The following is a 25,764-nucleotide window of genomic DNA, read 5'->3' as shown; positions in this document are numbered from 1 at the left end:
TTGCGGTCAGTCTCGCTCAGGAGGAACAAACTAAAATTTGCACCATTTTTTAATGCTGATTTGAATGTCATTGACAAAACAGAGAAGTGTCAAAGATTTGTTTTCGCAAACTTCCTTTCTGAATATAAAAGTAATACCCGAGGTAATCATCAATTTTTTTTGCTGGTAACGTAACGTATTACAGTTGCCGTTTTTGTAATCCCTTACATGTAGAGTGGCGGAAGAGTGGCTAAAGTTACTCCCCAACCGTGCATACTAACAACATACATGTTAGACCATTAGACACTGTAACTGCTTTTCTAGGACATACCAATTGTTTATAATTCAACCAAGAGTGGCTGAAGTGAAATGTTGCAGTTGTTAAATGTAACAGGCTGCAGGATTAAATGTAATACCGTCTTCAACGGTAAAAATTAAGGGTAATTGAAAAATGTTATGATTTGAAACTGATATTTTGATGAAAATACACAAAATTGATAACAACAACAATTTTTTTTAATCTTTTAGGCATGTCATATTGACCTAAAACGGAGTAGCGAAAATGTTAATACTTCACTTTAGGCCTAAAATGTATTTATGGGTACTCCTAAAACGTCTCAGCTATGTAGAGACACTAGCCAAGCATTATCAAATTGAATAACAGCTTTCTAGGTGGTTTCTTATTAGAATGATTTAACTTTTACAACTGACCTGGCAATATGGTCAGGTGCAGCAAAGAAAGACCAAGCAAAGTTGCAGCCTGCTCAAAACAAAGCAGCACACTTTGCCCTTAACTGCGCTCACAGACCTAACATCACCAACATGCATAATAGTCTTTCATGGTTGAGGTTTGAGAAGAGATTGACTACTTCTCTTGTAGAAACATTTGTGCATTGAAAATGCCTAACCACTTGTATAATCTATTTGCATACACTTCAAACAGACATAGATACCCCACCAGACACGCCACTATGGGTTTCTTCACTGTACCCAAACCAAAAACAGGTTTAATGCGCCGCTCAGTTATATAGCGAGCCACGTCATAGTGGAATACTCTGCCACCAGAGGTTATACTCAGGTCACTCAGGCAAAAATAAAGTTTAGCTTAAAAAGCAGATAAAAAACATATTGTATCACAGCGCCTCTCTCTCAAGATCATATTTAACTGTATATAAGACTATGAATATGCACATATGAATAGTGTGGAAATAGAATTCCAATATATAACTTTCCTTGTTTATAACTGTTTTGTACTTCTTTGTCATGTATTTGTATGTTTATGTGAAGTTAACCTAGTCTGTGTGATTTTCCCCAAGAGGTAACAATAGTCAAATCACAGTACATAAGAGATAGTATTATGGCAAATCTAATAAAAGATGGTATTTATAGTCTTTCATTTGTGAATCCTTAGGAAACAAGACTTGGGTTTCTTGCCAAATAACTGTAACCTGGTGCTTTTGGAAAAAATATAATAAAAATGTCTGGATAACTGTATTATAGCATATGAAGTGTGTGCAATGCTATTCATGGTGTGCAGTAGCCTACTGTAATGTATGTACAATGTTTTGGGTCAATCCTAAAGCCTTGCTGCGATTGGTCCGTGAAGGACCACATGACTAGCAAGTCACGCGCTTTCCAGGAACCCGTCAGGAAGAAGATAAACAAAACAAATGCAAGAGGAAGGCAGCGTGGACTCCATTGAAATGGCTTTAATATTGCTCAGATAGGATTAAACACGAAGCGAAACACGACACAAAACTTTCACATGGGGTTTCTAACGGTGAGTTGAACGTTTTTCAAACCATTTGAAAACTTTGTGCATCATGTTTTTTCGCTGGATGCTTCTCACCTCTTGGTAAGCTAACGTTAGCTAGTTGTATCTGCTGCTGTGAGAGGGGCGGGACGGAGGCCATACTGTAGTTGGTAGGGAACAAGATTTAGCTTGTTTCGTGTGAAATCCTGGTGAACTAAAACCGCTTACCTATTTGAAAAAAAAATTAAATCACGAATAGGTACTATATGTGCAGGAGCATTGTAGCTCGTTACAAGAGCTTTATTTTACAAAATATTTTTTGGTGTTTACAAGATTAAAAGTGTAAACTTGATTAATCATGACGATGTTGAAGCCAGGTGCTGCCAATCAGGCATTCCCCAATTTAATACATGTATTGGTCAACTAAAATCAACACACATCAAAATCCTCTCAGGGTACACGCCCCCCCTCCCCTCCCCCCAACCACAACCAGTATGCTGCTAGAGAGAGATCGAGAACATTCTAGGTAAACTGAGTAGAGGAAAAAATACAACAGTTGACAGATTGGCATTTCGGGGATTTGAAGGAGTCAACTAGTCCGGACAGTCGTCAATGCTTAGCGAGCTAGTTTTGTTCAGTTACCGAAATCTCCGTGTCGCGTGTTTGTTATATTGACTATATGACAAAGCTAGACATGCGTGTCTTCTGTAAGGTTATAATAAGAGGATAACATAGACTTCTGTAAAATTATCCCCTATTCGAATTCTACCTGTCATGGGGTTATTTTGCATGTATTTAATTAGCTATTTAGGCCACACAAACAAGCCTTTGAATTGTTTGTTTTCTGTCTCAACCTAGTTATATTGAGATGGGCTATGTTTTTCTCTGAAGTACCTCCTACGATTGGCATCAATGTCGACCAATCGCGCATATTTTAAGGCGGGCTATGACTGCGTTTTGACCAATAGGACTGTAGGATTGCGTGGGCGTTGGCCCAAGTAGTACGTTGGTTTGACGTTGCATTTGTTTGTGTCAGGGTCGGTGTAGAATGTTAGTGGGTCAGCCTAAAAAAATATATTAATTCAGTTGATTAGTTATTGTATTTTTTACGGTTTATTTATCTACAAGCCGGTATATTAATATATATATATATATATATATTTGGCCATATGCCTCTCTGAAAGTCAGATTTTGCCTAGGTATTCATTATGCTGTGTAGCTAGGTCCTCATCGCCTGTAACGCTAGACAGCAATCGGGGCCTAAATCTAGTTTATAGGTGATAGATGTGAATACTTTTAGCCAATTTCTGCGTATGTGATCGATTTTCCACCATAAACATAGGGGTGGCCAGCGTTACAAATTTGATGCAGAATGCGATGCATGCTGAGAATACCACACACATTTTTGCCTTGGAGCTTTGCTCACCTTAAATATTACCTTCAATATTAGCAGAATAATATGAAACTTGGACATATGTAGCAGTGCTAGTTCTATATTTTTTTGTGCACGGCAAAGGGGCACAGGGGAGGACCCTGTGTTTCTAGAATACTCCTATCCTGGCCCTAAAAAGAAAGCATATTTCAATATGCCTATATGAAATACACTTTTATTAGTCACATGCACCGAATACAACAGTGAAATTGTTACTTACGAGCCCCTAACCAACAATGCAGTTAAAAAATATGTGTAAGAAATAAAATAACAAGTAATTAAAGAGCAGCAGTAAAATAACAATAGCGAGACTATATACAGGGGGGTACTGGTACAGAGTCAATGTGCATAGATGATGATAACAGAGAGTAGCATAGGTGGAAAAGAGGGGGGGGTAATGCAAATAGTCAGGGTATATATGATCGGTTCTTCCTGTTGACAAGCAAAGCCACAGAGTACGACCAGGTTTCACGTTGAGGCCACAGAGATAACAGCTTGTCTGCTTTACAGTTAGATTCATCCTGTGACATGTCAGTTATGAAAATGGCGTGGCCATCAAGAACCGAATGTGAGGTATTCTTAACATGGTCTAGGTAGTATAGTACATATTAGTTGTTTTATGTGGTGTCAGATTACTGGATACTGGTATGAAAGCAGGCAATGAAACTTTGCAGCATCCTGAGTTGGCCTTGTAGGCAGGTATCAAACTGTTGTATCTATCAGTCTAAAACAGGGTGAACTATGAGAGCGCATTCGTATGATGTCACATGCATTTCACTCTAAGGTCTACAACTGTTTTATTCAGGGCATTTGACAAATAAGATTTGATTTGATGTGCCCTATGATTTTCCCTTTCTGAGAATAGTGTTATGTTCAGTGTTTCCCCTATATATTTTTTTATCGACATAGGTGGCAAAGTTACCGTGCGGGGGTTAATGGACATGGCCAATGGCGTGGTCTAACACTTACAATTTTAGAGGCCCTCTTCTTGAACAAAATGTTTGCTGTTTTTAAAGTTAATTTCCTGCAATTAGTGACTCAAACATAACAAAATCAATAGGGGCCCAATGCCATTACATTTTGGGAATTTAAGATTTTCCCTTACTGTCTAGTTTTTATTTTGGTTGTTATACTGAACAAAAAATTATACCGCAACATGCCACAATTTATACGATTTTACTGAGTTACAGTTCGTATAAGGAAATCAGGCAATTGAAATAAATAAATTAAGCCCAAATGGATGGATTTTAAGATACTTAATAAAAAAAAGATAGGGGCGTGGATCAGAACCAGTCAGTATCTGGTGTCACCACCATTGCCTCATGCAGCGCGACATCTCGTTGGCGTAGAGTTGATCAGGCTGTTGATTGTGGAATGTTGTCCCATTCCCCTATAATGGCTGTGCGAAGTTGCTGGATATTGGCGGGAATTGGAACATGCTGTCGATCCAGAGCATCCCAAACATGCTCAATGGGTGACATGTCTAGTGAGTATGCAGGCCATGGAAGAACTGGGACATTTTTAGCTTCCAGGATTTGTGTACAGGTCCTTGCGACATGGGGCAGTGCATTATCAGGAGGTGATGACGGCAGATGAATGGCATAACAATGGGCCTCAGGATCTCATCAAGATATCTCTGTGCATTGAAATTGCCATTGATAAAATGCAATTGCGTTTGTTTTCTGTAGCTTATGCCTTCCCATACCTTAACCCCACCACCATGGACCACTCTTTTCACAACGTTGACATCAGCAAACCGCTCGCCCACACGACACTATACACATGGTCTGCGGTTGTGAGGCCGGTTGGATGTACTGCCAAATTCTCTAAAATGACATTGGAGGCAGCTTATGGTAGAGAAATGAACATTAAATTCTCTGGCAACAGTTCTGGTGGACGTTCTTGCAGTCAGCATGCCAAACGCAAACTCTCTCAACTTGAGACATCTGTGGTATTGTGTTGTAACACAACTTCACATTGTAGAGTGGCATTTAATTGTCCTCAGCACAGGGTGCACCTGTGTAATGATCATGCTGTTTAATCATCTTCTTGATATGCCACACCTGTTAGGTGGATGGATTATCTTGGCAAAGGAGAAAGACTCACAAACAGGGATGTAAACAAATGTGTACACATCATTTTTGAGAAAAGCTTTTTGTGCGTATAGAACATTTCGGGGATCTTTTCATCTTTTCAGCTTGTGAAACATGGGACTAACACTTTACAAGTTACGTTATATTTTTGTTCAGTGTAGTTCTCAAATATGATCTTATTTAAAAATAGATTTTCTACATACTTTTTATCTGGTTTTAGTCATTTATTCTGAAAACATTTTAAGATCTCAATGTTATTTTTTGCCTGCTGCTGCCAAATTAATATAGGGAAAACACTGATGTTGATGTTTGTGTGCCTGTGAGTGAGATCCTTCCACCTTATAGTTGGTACAGGAGTGTGGCTGTCTCTTTTATCCCACACAATCAGATTGTAAAGGTGGGCTCATGTTTCCTAAGGCCTTGAAGGGCTTAATTCCTTTCCAATTGTGTTGAGAGACCTTTGAAGCCAGCCAATGTAGAGTGAAGTTGTGTTCATCAGGAACAGCTGGTGCCATCCATTGTGACCCATATCAGTTTAGTGCCCATAGTAAACTGACTTAACCTGTCCACCTGTGTGCTTAGCATAATGAAGATGCCATTGTGCTTTAGTCTCTGGTGATATCTAGTTTCAAAATGTTAATTCATGCACCCAAAAGGCTAAAACATGTAGCCTACCCTAATCTAAATGGAATACACTGCTGTCAATACAGGGTGTGTGGCACATAGTAGTTTGTCTGAATTCTGCTATTATTTCTGCCCTTTCGCTTTTCTTTCAGTTCCTTATTCGGCCGTCAACAGAAACCAATCATCAGAAATCTGACTAGGAAGTGAGTGGTCAATCATAAACATAAGAGAGAGACTTACTCTGTAGCGTGGATTTTACAAATGGTCGCAGAAGGCAATACATCATGCAGTGTGTTTAACTTCCAGGGGGATGCCTGTGTAGAGAGGACAAAGATATTAAAATGGCAGTTCAGTGCAGTAACCAGGCAGGCAGTTTTGCATGGCATCAGCCGATTGCTGCAGGGGCTTCCCCACAGTGCCTCCCAAAACACAATCGCCGTCATATGAGTTGCTCTAACGGGTGGGTGGATTTTCGCAGGACCAGGACTGCACTCATACAGATGGCTCCAAAGTTTTCCTTTGCGTGGCATATCACGACTCTGTTCACTCCTAAAGTGTGCTAGCTGGCTTGGGGAGGGGGAGTTTTTTTCTTCTTCTTTTGCGGGCTGAGATGTATGCAAAAGCAGACAGATGATACGCACACCAGGAGGAAATGACGTCATCCGCTAGGCTTGGGCGATATACCGTTTATACCGGGGTATTTTGGGCGCTGAGGCACCTGCGTGCTTAATTATAAGTTAAGTATAACTATAAGAAATCTAAGATGTATGTCAAATAAATTATATCCAGCTCAGGGCTTCAGCTATGCATTTGGTTTGCTAACTTACTAAGTGGCTCGATGTCAAGATCAAGCTTCTTGGTTACTTACAGCAGAGACATTCAATCTTCTCCGGGATATGTTGGCAAAACATATTTTGCTTAATTTGAATCAAACATTTTTTTAAGGAGCTGGATTGTTTTGCTTGGTGTTGCAGCTGGCCAGCACAGTGCCTGCTCTCCCCAGCATATTTCTCATGATTTGTTATGCAAACGGCACCCAGTGATTCTGCTCCCTCTGTTTGTGACTTTTAGTAGGCAGTGGGTAAAGGTAGCTAGCTAGAATCATTTAAAAATAGCCTAGACACCGTGTTGGTTCAAAGCTCATTCTGTTTCGCATCAAACTCATTTTCTGGATCCGAAAGGCTGCAACCGGACAATGTCTGCAACGTCACTCGGCTTCGACAAGGTCTCCTTTACATGGACAAGCATGAAAGGGCCCACAGTTTGCACTGAGCGTCACCAACGCGGTCGTGAGTTAAGCTCGCTCACACTAGAGTTGATGGAAGTAGGCTGTGTTCCGATTTAAATGAACAGCCGGTCTTGACAGGCACTTTCAGAAGCAGTGTTTGACGATCTGCACAGAATCTCAGCTTGTAGGCGAAGTTACATTATTGCATATGAGATTGTAGGCGTGCCATATGCTGCCAAGTCTACCTAGTATGAAGGTGAAGTAGTGAAATGTGCAAACATATGTCATATCTTACCAATTTAACCCTTCCATTCCCCCTGTGTTCTCTCATATCGCTCCAGACACCAGGGATCAGAAGAGAAGAAGGCGAGACTTACATGAGTCACTGAGTTTTCCACAATAAAGAAGACTTTGTTGCTTAACCCATCTATTTTTCTACTGGTTGTTGATATCATCCAAAGACGACTGGGACACGAGGTGGAAGAATAATTCACCATAAGGAACAGAGATCGGTGCTCGGCGATGCCTCAGGTAATGGAAGGGAGGGTTCTTTAGAAGTGGTCCAACTTTAGTCACTGGTCTCGCCGTTATCTTACAATTGACCAACTTTCAGCACAAACAACCTCTTCAGCAAAAACAACTAGGTTGCTGGACAGTTGATTACCTTTATCCATAACGATGTATCTCAAATGTTCACACATTGTTTTCCTGAGTCTGTAGCTTAAAACTGACAGACCTAGGCCTAGTTGCCCTGCAATTACACAGTGGATGATATACGGCGAGTTCCCACGTTGGTCATGGGAACGTTCATGGGAACATTCCCACATTCATCCTGGCTTACACAACACCATAAATGTTGTATATTCATTGTTACTCCCCATGCTTAACTAAATGTTTAAAGTGGTACTATGTACATACCCACTGATTCTTGAAGAATATACATTTATAAATGCCTCATGAACTGTCATACCCCATCAGTACCTAAAATATAAGCTTGTGTTACTCCGTTGTTTGTAAAGCCTAAAAACCGATGGCCTCTTTTTTAAACTATGACTAGTCATCTCTGTGCACCTTTTCAATAGTTTGGAATGTTTATTTATCCTTAGCCCAGCATCAGTGGAATGGATCTTCCCTTTGGGGATTTCTTTCAAAATTATACTTTTGCTGACCAGGCACTAACCAGCACGGACCTGTTGGCGAGTAACACAGACCCAGACTTCATGTACGAACTGGTAAGTGTTCTCCATGCAAAGCGGCCTCCGGGCAAGATCACAGTTTACAGAGCTCACATAGAATCAGGATAGAGAGGTGGCCTAGTAGAGAACACAACCCGCTATGGCAATACAATTATAAAGGTGTAACATCTCTTTATTTACACACACAATATTGTTGAGTGAATATGGTTGCATACTTAGCCTTATCACACATCTGTCAAAGAATAAGACAATAACATACATTTTAATGTAGCTTTTTATCTCTATACTTCCCTTTCCTCCCCAGGATAGAGATATGACGAATCGCCAAAGCCCTAAAGGTGATCACTTCACAGTGGGGGATTACAAGGAGATGGAGTGTGGGGAGTACCTCTTGGAACTGGTGGACAGTGACCCGGACTACAGCTCTAACTTTGAGCAGTGGGATACGTACTGGGAGGACATGACCAAGTACACCCGCTTTACCAGCTGTGACATCTGGGGCACCAAGGAGGCAGGCCTGGATGACTTCTCCAGCCCCTACCAGGACGAGGAGGTGATTGGCCAGACCCCCACCTTGGCCCAGCTCAACAGCGAGGACTCGCAACCACCTGTGTGTGACACGCTTTACCACCCTGATCTGCTGATGGGGGGCCAGAAGCAGCACACCTCCCTCCCCCCTCTCTCCCTGGGCAAGAAGATGGCCGCCCGCCCGGGCCCCTCGTTCTCCGCCTCCTGCTCCAACCTGGTCAGGGACCCCCTGGGTGACTTTGCAGAGGGTTCCCTGAGCGCCACTTGGCCTGTCCCCTCCACCACAGAGACTATGTCCAAGGCCCAGGGTCCCAGCAAGATGGCTGCTCTGGGCCACCACTGCAACGACTATGTGCGCAAGGCCACGGTTCGCGTCAGCATGCCTCGCCGACCCCTAGTCGACATGCCCATGGCCTCCCATCAGATTGAGTCTGAAGACCACTCCCCGTACCCCAGCAAGCCCCCTGAGGTGGCCTCCACATCTGGCTGTGCTGCCCCTGTGGCTGCTACTGCAGCCTCTGCCTCTGCCAGCATCCTGGCCTATGAGAAGAGAGAAGAGCTGCCTTGCCGGGAGATGCCCCCCGCCTCAGTGGGCACATCTGGAGCTGTGCCCCCCATCCTCCGCTACCCTGTGGCTGGGGCCAAGGCCAGCGAGACTCTGCTGACTGCCAGTGGGAGTGCCCTGGGACCTGACCCAGTCTCTGACAAGAAGAAGGAAGAGGAGCACAACTACTCCCTGTTCCTAACCCGAGCCAGGCTGGCTGGGAAAACCCTCACTGAGATGGAGGAGGAGGAAGAAGAAGAAGAGGTGGGGGAGATGGAGGATGAAGAAGATGCCGAGGGGGTGGAGCTGGATGAAGATCATGATGAGGGTTTCGGCAGCGAGCATGAGCTCTCTGAGAACGATGATGATGATGAGGATGATGATGATGAGGAGGATGATGATTATGAGGGCGATAAAGATGACGACATGAGTGACACCTTCTCCGAGCCAGGTAGCCATGTATCAGGTAGTCATTTCAATGTCTATGCACCTTAAATTATAGTAACCATTTTTTGTTTTTCATGTGAAGTAAAGTTAGTCGCTGAAGGTGCCCACTTCAGAACAGCGGGTATATTACAAATGTCAGCTCCCTGTAAAGAAAACATCACCTATATTTCTTGATGGGAATCTCTTTGTAGCTGAAGGCCGGGAAATGTTTTATTAAAATAACATTTGTGATAGGTTCACTTGTTCCCTGTTGGAAATCCTTGATCTGGCCCATTGTGTTACAGTGAGTCATTCTGTATTGTAAAGCAGGGGATTTCAACCTTTTCTTGTCCAGGGACCCCCCCCCCAGGCAAACTGGCGACCCAGGGACCCCCATCGTACGTTAGCAAACTTCTTTCTTTTTTTTCCTTCACATGTCTTGTGAATGAAAATGGCAAGGAGAAGTAATCAACATTTTTAAATAAATAGATTTGGTAGATAGTTTTTCATTATTTTGACCTCCCCACATTATAATTGGAAGAGGAAGTGTAAACTCTTAACAGCCTTTTAGCTAGAAGGGTGACTCAAACACATTTTCAGTATGCTATGTAGCTGGTTAATCAAAGGTTAGCCTTTGTGTTGGCAAAAATGTCCAAGTCAAGGAAGCTTGCCAGCAGTCTGTTCACGGGTGTTTTTTCAAAACCTTTTAGATACTGCAGAGTGAGTAATTTGCTCCAATGAGTGTCATTTGCTCTATTGTAGATTTTTTATATTCTGTTGATAGCAATATTCCTAACATATTTTTGCAAACCCCCAGCAGTCAAAAGTGCTTATCAATTTGTAAATTACAGTTATTTCTATCGGGGGGGAGAAGAGAAAAAATGTGTTCCTCTTGGAACCGACAAGTTCATAATTTCATTGCGCGTACAGGTGGTGGAATTATGTAGGAATTAAGTCAAGGTCAGAATAGGAATTTAGTCAAGGTCAGAATACGGCATATTTGTAGACACACCTTAATTTCTTTGATCTCCACCCCAAAACGTATAGCGGGTGAATATCATGCTATTCTCCTGCTTAAGTTCAGGGTCAGTATACACATGGAAAGAAAAGTGCATGCTTTCTCGAGTCGGAATTCCCTATGCGATTGGGACAGTATGATCATCAGGCTCAATGGTTTATTTATACTGTTTTATAAGTGATCAACTGAAGCTCTATGCACTTTTCTCATCCTCACCCTTATCCCCTCTAATCTTTTCTTTCTGATCTTTCTTTCTTGTGTTGTTCCCCCGCCTCTCTCTCCCTTATCCCTGTCCTGTCTGTTGTGATCAGGATGTGACAATGACACAGTGGGGGACGTGAAGGGGCTGACAGCAGGGATCTCCAGGAAGAGGGGCAAACGCCGCTACTTCTGGGAGTACAGCGAGCAGCTCACCCCCTCCAAGCAGGAGCGCATGCTCAAGCCCTCTGAGTGGGACAGACAGACCCTGCCCAGCAACCTCTACCAGAGGAACGGCCCACACCACGGTGAGACACACAACTTTATCTCTCTCATAAAGACACACACTCATACTGGTCAGTGGTCACATGTGCACTGAAAAAATATATAAATGCAACATGCAGGAATTTCAAGGATTTGACTAAGTTACAGTTCATATAAGGAAAGGGCCGTGAATCAGAAAACCAGTCAGTATCTGGTGTGACCAGATGCAGCGCGGCACTCCTCTTTTGCGTAGAGTTGATCAGGCTGTTGATTGTGGAATGTTGTTCCACTCCTCTTCAATGGCTGTGTGAAGTTGCTGGATATTGTCGGGAACTGGAACACACTGACGTGCACGTCAAACCTGATCATCCCAAATATGCTCAATGGGTGACATGTCTGGTGAGTATGCAGGCCACGGAAGAGCTGTGACATTTTCAGCTTCTAGGAATTCTGTACAGATCCTTGCGACATGGGCCCATGCATTATCATGCTGAAACATGAGGTGATGAATGGCATGACAATGGACCTCATGATCTCATCATGGTATCTTTGTGCATTCAAATTGCCATTGATAAAATTGTGTTTGTTGTCCGTAGCTTATGGCTAGAAATCATTAACGGTATATTTTAAAATGAGTGTCTAACTTTTGGGATAACTGGTCAATTAAGGTAAAAGGTAGTCACTTTTGACCATAGCATGGGTTGGTAACTTCCATAGCTATATATTGAATTATAATCACCAAAAATTACTTAATTAACTACTAATCGTATCCACTTATTGTTGAAGTTTTTTTATCCAAAAGGTTCAAGTCATTAATTTGTAAACTTGGAAAAGAACAACCTCATAATATAACAAAGTGTTCTTAGTAAGTCCAAGGAAGTGGAATTGCTTTGCAAACCTTCATATATTCTCTCTGAGTAATATTAACCTGAAATTTACCAATGAACTCCTCAAACGGCAGAAACTCCCCAGTGTTGTCTAACAAATCACATACAAAATGAAAACCGTTGTCAAACCAAAGGCCTTTTGAAAATTGTTTTCCTATTAATTTTAATAACTATTATTCCAAATCAATGTTTTTCCAGAAAAGTGAAATTTGCTGGTGAAATTTACATTACCAGTCAACGGTTTGGACACACCCCCCCATTCAAGGGGTTTTTCTTTATTTTTACTCTTTTCTACATTGTAGAATAATAGTGAAGACTTCAAAACTATGAAATAACACATGGAATCATGGAGTAACCAAAAAAGTGTTAAACAAATAAAAATATATTTAAGATTCTTCAAAGTGGCCAACCTTTGCCTTGATGACAGCTTTGCACACTCTTGGCATTCTCCCAACCACCTTCACCTGGAATGCTTTTCCAACAGTCTTGGAGGAGTTTTCACATATGTTGAGCACTTGTTGGCTGCTTTTCCTTCACTCAGTCGTCCAACTCATCCCAAACCATCTCAATTGGCTTGAGGTGAGGTGATTGTGGATGCCAGGTCATCTGATGCAGCACTCCATCACTCCTTCTTTGTCAAATAGCCTTTACACAGCCTGGAGGTGTGTTGGGTCATTGTCCTAAAGAAATGATTGTCCCACTAAGCGCAAACCAGATGGGATGGCGTACCACAGCATTCTGCAGCGATAGCCATGCTGGTTAAGTGTGCCTTGAATTCTACCTAAATCACTTAGTGTCACCAGCAAAGCACCATCACACCACCCTCTCCATGTTTCACGGTGGGATCTCCACATGCGGAGATCATCTGTTCACCTACTCTGCACCTCAAAAAAACTCAGCGGATCCCTTTTAAATTCTCAGATTTGTTAAGAAATACAGCTAGTAAATCTGGCTAAAATAAATAAGAGGAGATATTGGACAACTCTGCCTAAATCCTCTAGCAATAGACAAACGAGGAGGTTCCATTACTCATATTTAGCGAACTGCTAATGTCATTATATATCATCTTTATCACTACAGAAATTCTCCCCGAACCCAAAAGTACAGTTCTAAATACAAAGTTGTGCTCTAAAGTGTCAAAAGCCTTTAAAAAAAAATCTAAACAATATAAAGCCATCATCTTCTATGATCTCACTGTAATCTAAAATATCTAAAACTAATCGTATATGGTTATGAATACTCCTTCCTTTAATGAAGGCTGATTGAGTTTCACAGATTTTTATATCATCGAGGCCTTTTTTCCGCCTATTGGCATTGGCACTTTTCCAGTGTGCCAGTGGCCATCGAAGGTGAGCATTTGCCCACTGAAGTTGGTTACGACGCTGGACTGCAGTCAGGTCAAGACTCTGGTTAGGATGACGAGCATGCAGATGTGTGTCCCTGAGACGGTTTCTGACAGTTTGTGCAGAAGTTCTTTGCTTGTGCAAACCCACAGTTTCATCACTGTCCAGGTGGCTGGTCTCAAACCATCCCGCAGGTGAAGAAGCCGGATGTGGAGGTCCTGGGCTGGCACGGTTACAAGTGGTCTGCGGTTGTGAGGCCAGTTGGACGTACTGCCAAATTCTCTAAAATAATGTTGGAGGCGGCCTATGGCAATTTAATGTTAATTTCTCTATCTGGCAACACCTCTGGTGGACATTCCTGCAGTCAGCATGCCAATTTCACGCTCCCTCAGATCTTGAGATGTCTGTGGCATTGTGTTGTGTGACAAAACTGAACATTTTAGTGGCCTTTAGTGTCCACAGCACAAGGTGCACCTGTGTAATAATCAGGTGGTTTAATCAGCTTATTGATATGCTACACCTGTCAGGTGGATGGAATATCTTGGCAAAGGAGAAATGCTCACAGAGATATAAAAGATATAAAAAATGTTGTGCGCACAACATTTTAAAGAAAGTTTTTTTGTGCGTATGGAACATTTCAGGGATCTTTTATTTCAGCTCATGAAACATCGCTCCAAATACTTTACATGTTGCGCTTATATTTTGGTTCAGAATAGAAGCACACACCACAAACTACCTATTGAAGTATGAATTCTCACATTTACAGTTGTACCTGATCAAAGCCACATGATTCATAATGAATTACAGTAGATCACAGTATATACTTGTAACATGGCTGTTCCATTATTAATAATGTACATTCATGGGTTTTGGATGAATCCATTTGGATACAAATGCATCTGACTGTCCCTGCTGTCAAAGGAGAAATGTCTCAGTGGTTAACCGGCTCGGTGATTGGCTATGTGAATAGGGAAGTACAATCTGAAGAAGTCTCGGCGGACGGACGTGGAGGACCTAACCCCTAACCCTCGGAAGCTGCTGCAGATCGGTAACGAGTTGCGTAAGCTCAACAAGGTGATCAGCGACCTGACCCCGGTCAGCGAGCTGCCCATCACAGCCCGCCCTCGCTCCCGCAAGGAGAAGAACAAACTGGCCTCCAGGTACTGGATTCTCACCTTTCAACCTGCATATGTTCAACACTCAGTTACAGCGGGGTCTGAAATTTGACACCCTTGATGAAGATGAGCAAAAATGTCTGTATAAAATAAAACATTCAACTACCGAGCTATATTGTATGTACATTTTTGGGGGGAATTTATATTATTTTATACTAATACAATTGCTTAGACAAAGAGAATTGGTTTAACAGGTACAATTTTTTTTCTTCTAAAAGGTAGGGGTAAAAATTGACACCTGTTTTCAATACCTCACCTCGTGACCATAATGTTTTATGGGTTGGGGAACACATTGGGAGGGATCTTAGACCATTGCTCCATACAGATTCTTTCCAGATCCTTGATATCCTTTGTTTGCGCTTATGGACTGCCCTCTTCAATTCAAACCACAGTTTTGTGGCCTATTAACCATTTCTTTGTGGATTTTGAGCCAGGAGGCTGAAACTTTGCCACAAGTGGATCTTCCAGCAAGACTATAACCCCAAGTGCACATCAAGCAATGGTTAATTGGCCATAACATCAACATTTTGCAATAGGGCTGCAACAGGGGCTTCCTGAGGTGGATTCTCAAACCTTGAAACCCAGTGGTGATATCAAATATTAGCGATTAGCGATATTATTGTGCAACCTAGACATTCTATTTTCTAACGAAATTGCAAATTAATTTGTACGTTTGTAGTGTTCATCGGTTATGAATGTTTCAACCTCTGTGTTGAGAAATTGTGTTTTTACTGTCAGTTTCCATTTCAAAGAGTGTATTGTCCAATCTCTCAGTAGATGGAAGTCACGTGATCTGTTAGCGAACACATGATGTGCCATCAAGGATTTGGAAAGATTCTGTATGGAGGAATGGTCTAAGATCCCTGCCAATGTGTTTTCCAACTCATAAAACAATATATTTAAAAGGCTCAGTGCCGTTATTCTCGTAAGGTGTAGGTATTGAAAGTTATTGAATTAAAGGGTGTCTAACTTTGAGAAAGTCAATTATTACTTTTTTTTCTTCTTTTTTTTAAGTAAAGATTCTGAGGATTTGTATTAGTATAAAATCATTTCCCAATTGTTTTAACATACAATATCTGTATTTGAATATTTTTTTTATGTACAGTCATTTTTGCTCATCTCTATCAAGGGTATCAGTAATTTTGGACTCCACTATATATGTTCAATGCTCCCTCTCAAGAACCATCCCTTTCTGCTTTGTTAACTTTGATACACACCACCACTACTACCACCACCACCACTAACTACCACCACCACTAATGCTACTACGCCTTTAAACCACTTGTTTGTCTCTCTTTTCAGGGCCTGTCGGCTGAAGAAGAAGGCTCAGTATGAGGCCAATAAAGTCAAGCTGTGGGGTCTGGGCACAGAATATGGTATGTTTTAGGGTGTTCGTCCATAAAATTATTATTTAATTCAATGTTTATGAAAAATGCAATTCAGTAAAGAATTGCAGCAGAAAACGGTAGTTCAAACCCTATGTCTCTACCATATACAGTGGGGAGAACAAGTATTTGATACACTGCCGATTTTGCAGGTTTTCCTGCTTACAAAGCATGTAGAGGTCTGTAATTTTTATCATAAGTACACTTCAACTGTGAGAGACGGAACCTAACCTAGCCAGTTGAGGTTCATTGTGATTTTCTGACTCTTTCCCTTTTTTTAATTGCAATAAAAACAACCCCTCTCAACATTGATTGACCCGAGTTAGAGGAATAGAAATCCACGGATCTGGAGATGAAGTTACTAGAGTATCGAGTTGATTTTGATTGGTCCAAAGCGCGTAAACGCATCCTAATTTTACCACCTCCCAACACCGAAATATGGAGGAGATAAAACCAAGAGCTGCGCCATCTAAATTAGCAATGGTCACAAACAAACGTTCTTATTTAATCAACACTGTTAAGTACAAGCCTATTAAGGTTGTAATATTGTAGGGAAATATCTAATGATTCATTGTGTGACTCATAATGATATAGGCTAAAGAAACCTAGGTTTAGACGTTAATTTAGTAGCACCCTCTTGAATTTACCCGCTTTTCACTAAATTCTAGAGCACTGAGTGAACGCCTTATAGGTTTAGCAGTTATGTTGAATAATATACTTTTCTCACTGTCAATTTCCCTCTTCAGTTTTGTACATTGTGTGATTGGTAGGCTGGAATATGTCCTTGAGGTTTAGGTAAGGAAGACTTTTTGCCAACCTCTCTTTTTAAAATGAAAAAATGTAATTTATTTATTTATCTATTTTTTCAGATCGGCTTCTGTTTGTCATCAACACCATAAAGGAAGAGATGGTGAACAGAGTGCAGGATATCTGCGACAAGGGAACAAGCATGACTGAAACGTTGGACAAACTCATCGAAGAAACCCTTGGTAAGATGAGGAGGATTTGTATTTCGTAAGTAGCAACAGAAATATAGTGTGCAGTAGGTTGTTTTCAGTAAATGGCCATGAAATGAGGCACAGACACTCTCTCGTCCTTAGCTAACCTGAGCTTATTGAGTATATTCTGGGTAGTTGGCATTTGATCAAGATTGCAGAGAGTTTTGAGCCCAAACACAGTTTTAACAATGGCTGTTAAAAGCAGCTAAATAACCAGCACACTATAAACGTTTCTTTCTGCAGTGAAGTCCCCAGTTGCCGGGGAGACTTCTGACTTTGTGAACCAGATCCTGGAGAACACTGGCAAGGGCGATCCCACCGGAGGTCTGGTCGGGCTGCGCGTACCCACATCTAGAGTGTAGACAGGCCCTGTAGAGAGGCCTGGTGATGGCACACTCCAAGCCATCCCGCACCATTCTTGTCCCACACTGTAACGGCACACCCTCTGCATGCCCATTCCATCCGCAAACGCATTCCCAATGCTGAGTGGGAAGACATACATATACCATAGCTTCAAATGTATGTATTCACACAATGCGCATGTACAGAAATGAAACTAGTAGCTATCTCTGCACTTAGTAGTCTGTTACTTGCCATTTGTTGTAAGTGGCTAGTGATCTTCACGAGCCACAGTGTTGCGAATTCAAAGCCAATATATGAAACGATACCTCCTGAAATGTTTTATGTTGAGAAGTGAAGCAAAACAGAATGATCATCAGTTCTTGCTGTAGCCATTTCCTGTAGCGTTCAAACGACCCGTTTCATGTCTGCGTACCAGAGTGGGAACGCCAACACAGGATGCAGTTCTATTTAGAGTGAGCCGACAGGAGATATTCAATATAAATATTCTCCTGTCAATCTCATGTCCTTTAATCAGCTGCCTTGTTATTATGTCACCTTATTGAACTGTTCCCAGTGAAGAACAGCCACTGGGTATTCCATAGTGTATACTGTTAGGAACAACTAATACCTATTGATGCCAGTTGTCTGCTTTCCCATTCTTGTACCAAGGTATTTACATAGGAGGAAAAAATGTAACCCTATACATGTCAACCTGCAAACCACATCATAAGGCAACAAAAACACAGAAGCACCTGAAATACTACGAATATTAAGAAAAGAAATAGTATATTTTGACGAAATGATTCTAAAAAATAGTAAATGTTTGGGGGTTACACATTTAGGACATGAATGCAGTGAGGGAGGTTGGTTTGCGATTTAGGCTGATTGTTCTGTTCCAATGTCCTGTGTTTTTGCAGTTGAGAAGATCTTTCGAATGGACTTGAGCAGAAGGCCACTATATTCATGGCTAAGAACCTAAGTCGTCTGACTATGAGCTAGATGATGTGATTACAACAATCAATTTTCTCTTTCTATATACACTTTGTTTGAAGTGTCTTCAAATGAAAATGCCATTGTCTTCTTGCGAAGTAGGGATGAGAGTGCTAAAAGTTCAAAATTCCTTAGTTTGGGGTGTTCATATTTGTATTTGATAAGAGTACTATTCATTGTGCCTTGTATTTAAAGTGAGATGATTACAAAAACTCCCAGAGGTTGAAGGATAGTGGACCATTTTACAATGAGGGAGAGCAGAACATGGTGCAGGGAACGTCAAGGTGTGGGTTTGTAATGTATTTCTGCTCTTTAAAAAATATTCTGAATGTACATATGAACATGGAACATGTAGATATATGCCACAGAGTCTGTGCATTGTATTATAAGATGGCTCTGACAAACATTTACTTTGGTTATCGGTACTTGGGAGGAATGGGAGGGGTTTAAAAAAAAATATTCGTATAGAATTTCAAAATATTTGCACACTATATATTTTGATTCGTTTTTTTTGTACCAAAGACACATGCAACAAAAACGGTGACTAGCCCGATAAAGTAAGGTTTTGCACAGCTTATCTGACACCGTATTGAATGTAGGAAATGTGGTAGGGTCAGGGATTTTCATTGAACTGTGAAATTCGCTTGGGTCCAATTTATGTCCTGAAAGAAGCATTCATTAACATTTTCTAAAAGGCTCTTGCTCTGTCAGTTGGCTTCTCAAGTAGATTACTTGGAACCATTTTGATAGATTCCTGAAGTTACTACTCCCACCTCTTTTTATTGTGCTTTGGCACAAAGTAGAAAAGGGATGGAGCGCAATTTGGATAATGTTTTTTTAATTTTGCCTGTCAAAACGTCAATCACAAATAACCAAAAGGTATATAACTTGTATCATATATGTAGGTGAGATGGATACACATACATCATTGACATTACGTGATTTATGTTGTGTATTTATAGTACTGTCCATTCATGCATACAGTACACGTATATCTATCTATTATGGATTGCCACTTTTTCAAATTGATACGTTTAATACGCATGACACATTTCTAAGGTCTATCCTCACATTCAGAGAAACTTTGGAGAGGAGGGGGACAAAGAAAGAAAAAAAATATTTTTGTAATATTTGCCTTGACCTTTTTCTGTTGGTGTGCAGGTATTTCATTTGAGCGAGAGATATACATTTCTGGAGTGTGACTCTGCATAAGATAAGGAAGGGTTCCTCTGTTTTTTGTGAAGACGGTATAGTTTTTTAGGCGTTCTGAAAGTAAGTGGTTGAATATCATGGACGTCGTTCTGGTTTCTTTGTGCCCTCAGCCTCGGTTCTTGACACAAAGCTGCTCCGTTGCACTGTCACGGGGAAGATTGGTAGAAAATGTATGGATGATGATTCTCAATTGAGTACTTGCAATTGTAGTCTTATTAACCTGTTAAAATCTCAGCCCAGACGAAATGAGACGAGCAGCTTTTAGAGAGGGAATGCTTTTAGCTCACGCGTCTCTCTTTGCTGCTGCAACTTGTCGATCTTCTCAATTTGAAAGACTAGGTTTTCTAATTCCAAGAGAATATGGTGATTTTTAAGGCTAAATTTAATCAAACTGGCACAGCTGCAAACCCTCCCTGCGGAACAGTACCATTGTCCCTATGCTGGGAAAAAAGGCATGTTTTAATTGAAAATGTTTTATTTTATCCAGTGAGCATCTTATTTTAGTTCTTACATTACCTGAACATGCCTTTCGTTTGCTGTAGAGGGACAATGTTATTGTTCTGCAAAGCAGGTCTCCCACACTGCACGCCATAGACTGATTAACTCACGATTTGAATTAAAAGGGGGGAAAATAGAATGATACTTTATGTTTATAATAAAATATCTTATTCTACTTTGTTAGTGTAGTCAAGATTCTCTATATACCATCCATGGTTTGTTTTTGTAGTGTTTCATTTTGTAAATAGATTAAGCTGAAATGTATCTTCGAAATATTATATTTGTATAGTATATTATATATTACGTGTATGGAAAGAGAAAGCACTTTGTTAAAAGAAAAAAAGGAAAATACAAACAAAAAGTAAATATTTTTTTCCTTCCATTTGCTGCTAAACCGACCTTGTTTGAATGCTGCAGTGAGTGCTTGACTTCTGTAACCTGATCAGGACAGTGTGTTGGGGAGGTCTTAAGAGGGCAATCAACATTTTGGTTATAAGGCCCCTATGTTTTGAATGACTCTGAGTCTAACGTCATGAATTAATTTGCCTTCAGTAGAGATTTCCTATGGAAAAACAAATTCTGCTTTGGGTTTTTCTTCAGGTTGATGTACAGTGTAGACACATTTCTTCTGGGCATTTGCCAGAGTTATATTGTTATAATTTTCTTTTGTAATTTGTACTTGTAACTTGAGGGGGAGACTGAGGTACTCACAAAGGCCCATGTCCTTTTGTGAGTGCCTCAGAAGGAAAACTATCAATGTACTGTATGGCAAGTAATTTGTGGTGGAGATGTAATCCGGATACTTTTTGCCTTTTCAAACACCCATCCATTCACGTAAGATGGCCAATAGTTGGTTCAATTGCACAGCAGTGTTGCTGTGGAAACCGATCTCAGCCAATATTGTAGTCTACAACCAAGATCTCCAACCTGGTGATATGATCAAATCAACGATGGCCTCTCCATTGGGATCATTGATGGCAAGTGAGGTTGAGCGAGGGGTATTGATGTTATGTAAGATGCTAGTAAAACATCTATCTAGAAAGAGTGCTGTGAGTAGCTGATTCCAGCATCAGGGGTGTTTCCACGCGTGTTTTCACATTTAACATGATGGGCGCAAGCTGTGCAACTTTACATTCTAGCCAGGAGACTCTGTGGCATTTTAACAGTCAAGGAAGTGGTTGTCATTCAAAGCCAGTAAATATTCCTTCTGCTCTATTGACATCAAACATATATAAACAGATATTAAGCTAATAGATAGTGTAATTATGTGCTACTCTCGTCTGATAATTGAATCCATTATGGTCTTTTCTGCAGCGAATCAGGGTAACGACCATTCTTCTATCAGAAATATATGTAACGAAATATTAAATCAAAGGAAAATATATTTATGTAATCAAAATGTTGCGATTTATTTCTGCAGTTCAATAATATTGTGTGCGTCAATGTAAAACAAAATGGTGCGATGGATAAGAATAGTCAATGGCCAATGGACTTGTAAGTAGAAATATTTTTCCTAGATTTGCTTTTCTTTATACTCTTAACACGTTTAAACATACAAAAGTGTATTTTTCAAAAGGGAAATAATTTTGCTTTATAGTTTTGATCCAACCTGGGTTTTACCATGCTGCTGGTCATCTATGGTTGGTCATTCCGAAATGTTTAATGTATGAAACAAATGTATCGTTTATGATACATTACATAGACCTTTTTATTTTCTAACAAATGATCCCATTTGAGTCAACCTTCTGCTAAGTCTATATATGTCTAATGGCAGCATTATCCAACAGTTAGATCACAATGCGAATGTGACCATCCTCGATTTGTTCCAAATGGCTACAGTAGACTAGAGAGGAGGCGGCAAGCGTGTCTTGTCCCCTTTGTTTTTTTTCTTCAATTCCTGATACGATTTTGGCTTGCTTTTGTATGTAGTGGTTTGTAGTGTGTGATGACAATGTTCTTAAATGGTGCACTATGCAGGTCTTACTCGTGTCAGTAAGACAGTGTTTCTTTCGTTTTCAGCTGTGTCTGAGCAGAGCATTTTATTTGACGTTCTACAAAGATATTTACTCTTTCTCCATAACCCTATGGAGTTGTTCCTAGTGGTAAAAGGCAGGTGGGGATTGAGTGGAGGTATTTCCTCTGAAATGGAGGAGCCATGCGTGTGTAACGGAGAAAGGCCTGTCTTGTCGAACACTGGTAAATTGACATGCTCTTCTTTCCATCTTATCTAACCAGTGGAATGCTTTTGTGTTTTTTGTTTTAAACTGTCATTTTAAAGGACCCTGTAAAATGCATTCTGTCATTACATATACCTTTTGCCCTACACCCACAGTGTCTATAGAAATTCAACACTTTTATAGCAAATTGTCATGGGTTGTATTTTAACTTTTCTTCAATGCTTAAGTATTGCAGAAGCATTTCGAAAAGCCTCGTTTCATGTCATAACTTGCTCAACTTCCCCTATTGCTTGTAGAAATCCTCATACTCCAAGGTTCTATGCCTTATGTAGTATAACCATTTTTATGTAATATATTGTTTGATAAATACATGCAGCGAATATTTCATAGGGAATGAACATCGTGCATGAATCTCACTCATCTAATGTATTTGTTTATTGGTAAAAACATTTACTAGCAATGGGTGCATCTTCACCCTGAGTCCAAGGATTTTGTACGTCTCGAGGACTGTATTCAAGATATTTCAACATAAAAGAATGAGCGCAAAGAGATTTTGTTTTGGATGTTGATCAATATATTCAGACCAAACTATTTTCCATTGCTTACCCACTGTTATGACAACAAATAGTACAAACAGAAGCATACCCACATTGCACTTGGTTTTACAAAATGTCAAACATTATTTTTAATACAATGCCTGCTAAACCAGGTGCCTTACAAAAAAATAAAATAATCCAAACTTGATCTACACCCTTCAAAGTCTTGGAAGTTTTGTATGGATACAAGATTTACTATCTTTCTGCCCACGATGCTAAGAATTCTGACATTTACTCTGTCTGGTGTTTTAACAGTGTAGAGTGGTGATCTCATGTACTTATGAAAATTGTTGCTGCTTTGCCTCAGACAGTTTTCTTGTAGGTTGAATGTAGTCTTCCTTCGAAGGATTCAATTCAATATAAGGATGTGTTCATACTCAAAAATATCCTAGTGTAACACTGGGTGAGAGAGACTATCCAAAGAGTGCTCATGAGTCAGAGGAACTTTGTCGTCCTTATTTCTGTGAATCTTTTATTATTTCTTTGGTATTTATGTTTTAAATCTGTTGTTGCACATGTTTGAATTTGTAGATTTTCTTTTTCTTGGTGCTTTTTGTACTTTCCGACTTGCCATACCATTTATTATATTTACTTTTAACCTAAAGAAATGACTTTACCTACAGAAATTATTTTAGATATTCATTATACTGCAGCGAGCTATACGTTCTTGCTGAAATACATTTAGCAGACCCAGAGCGTCCACCATTGATTTATTTTTTTATATAGAACCGGTAGATCTGCTTTGCAAAGACGATGTCCAACCTTTTCTAACCTATTGTGTCCCCTCACAAATTATCAAGATAATTGTGCCTCTTTGTTCATCATTTTCTACTGTTCCACAAACGGCTGGGTTGCACTTTACCTGGAGCAGTGGCGCATACAAGCAGGTGGCCTTTAGCAGCCGTTCTTCAATGAACAAATACGGTTTGAAATAACTCTTAATGACACACTGAGGTTTGCATTGTAAACCTTAGATCTATATTAACCATGGAGCTCCAGGAAACAAACCTCTGCATAAATATTTTTCACTAGAGACCGAGGTAGGCAAGGTTTTAAACAGGGCAACCCCTGTATAACACTTAAAGCGATGATCATCTTGAAGTGGTGGGCCTCTGCACATAATCAGTTTCCTTGATTTCCCCAATTTTCTCCAAAGTGGTGCCACCGCACAGTTCCCTTTTATATCACCTAAGGTTGAAGGGAGCACTAATTGGAGAGTGAGTTTTAAACAAACAATGCAAACAGCTGATAGGAGTCACCACTCACCAGCCATGGTGCTGAATCTCAGACGTACTTGAGCTCACTCAAGAGCTGCCACTCGGCTCCTGTTGCCATGTTTGCACGCTGCTTGGGAGCGTTGCAACTCTTTTTACCAGTTCCCAGAGAACTTCTTTGGACAGTGACTGATTTGCTTTAAGACCTGCACTAGCCACTGAGGTATCAGTGCCAATAAGGCCTTGTCCTCAGTAATGGTCACCGACGACCATGTTTGAATTTGATTGAAGTGGATTGGCCGGTGGTGGTGCTTTTAATAGGATTATTTTTACTTCAGGAAAGGCATAGAGATCGGTTAGAGTCGCTAGGGCTGCTGGGCAGAGATCTCTCATCCCTGCACTGAGGTGTTGAGGTATGTACTCCTGCATGTGACGCATGCAGACCAATTCAATGATTACCAATGCCGCTGACAAAAAGGGTATAACCCTCTTTCCAAACACCATAAGCACATCATATTCACACTGCAATGATATACATTTCCTTCCAAACTTGCCAAATGCATGGAGTGAGAGGGAAATGTACCTAACATTTATTTGTGGTTTTTGTAAGGTTAACTCCAAATTATTTTTGAAGATCCTTACAACTCTTGATGAGTTCTATTAAAAACCCATTCTAAAAAGGACACAATTCCTGCCCTTGATGTAATGCTTCTGATGTTGTATGGTATTTAAATTGATAATTTAGCATGTAGTAGTGTGTGTACTCCCCAAGTGTAGAATATTTGTCACAGTAGGAAGGCTGTATGTCATTGCTAAGTTCTCTGTAATAGATCTCTTGGTGATATTCATAAGAAAATCTGCAGAAGTATATCTTGCTGAAACTAACAGTAACTAATAGATCCTGTTAGCAATGTATATTTGTAGTTCAAATGCTTGTTCAAATACATTATCTTGACAGTTGTCATATGTGTTTTTAAATGTTGTTCTGGGTTTATACTTTTGTCGTACTCTCTTATTTTTTTTATTTTTTTTGGAGGCACAATTAGTTGGAGAACTGTTATGGATAATGAGCCTTGAAAATGTACAGATGTGATTTAGGCTAGGTTCAGTTGTGAACTGGCAGGTAGCCTAGTATTTAGTGTTGGGCCAGTAACTGAAAGGTTGCTGGATCGAATCCCCGAGCTGACAAGGTAAAAAATCTGTCGTTCTGCCCCTGAACAGCGCAGTGTTCCCCGGTAGGCCGTCATTTTAAATAAGAATTTGTTCTTAACTGACTTGCCTAGTTAAAAAAAAAATTGATTGTAAAATGGGTCTGCTTGTGAAATTGTGCCTCTTTTTTTTTGTATTTTATTTGTAATTTTTTAAAATCCTTTTTCTCACAGGTACCAACTCAGCTCAGAGTTTGTACAACAGTTTTGCGGCTTTGGTTAGATAGAGTACAGCTACGGACAGAAGTGACGTAACGTAGCAGGTAAGGAGAATTCTGTTAGGGTAAGGGTTAGCTAAAATGCTACAGTTGTCCCTATTGCGACTCGAACATGTCACTTTTGGTCTGTAGCTGTACTCCGTCTAGCCACAACCCAGTTTTGCTTGTAACCATGATAGTCTAAATCTACTATTGATTTTAATATAAAAAGAATAATAAAAACATTTAGAAACCACAA

At 40.4% G+C, this 25,764-nt stretch overlaps 1 protein-coding gene across 3 annotated transcripts; it reads left to right on the top strand.

Moving 5' to 3' along the window:
• The first annotated feature begins 1,624 nt into the window (after positions 1–1,624).
• On the top strand, positions 1,625–25,764 carry LOC129821383 (CREB3 regulatory factor-like). 3 transcript variants are annotated; one of them, XM_055879030.1, is made up of 9 exons: positions 1,625–1,759; positions 7,451–7,640; positions 8,282–8,341; positions 8,610–9,843; positions 11,133–11,327; positions 14,484–14,673; positions 15,991–16,064; positions 16,943–17,062; positions 17,315–25,764. In XM_055879030.1, exons 2-9 carry the CDS (start codon positions 7,632–7,634, stop codon positions 17,431–17,433), a joined length of 2,001 nt encoding a protein of 666 aa, XP_055735005.1. In that variant the 5' UTR covers positions 1,625–1,759; positions 7,451–7,631; the 3' UTR covers positions 17,434–25,764. The 3 variants fall into 3 exon arrangements, with proteins under 3 accessions (XP_055735005.1, XP_055734996.1, XP_055734988.1); XM_055879021.1 differs by having other exon boundaries at positions 8,216–8,341; positions 8,610–9,828; XM_055879013.1 differs by having other exon boundaries at positions 8,216–8,341.

The sequence above is a fragment of the Salvelinus fontinalis genome, chromosome 2, assembly GCF_029448725.1.
Source record: "Salvelinus fontinalis isolate EN_2023a chromosome 2, ASM2944872v1, whole genome shotgun sequence".
Taxonomy (NCBI): Eukaryota; Metazoa; Chordata; class Actinopteri; order Salmoniformes; family Salmonidae; genus Salvelinus; species Salvelinus fontinalis.
This window is presented reverse-complemented; position numbering and strand designations above follow the sequence as displayed.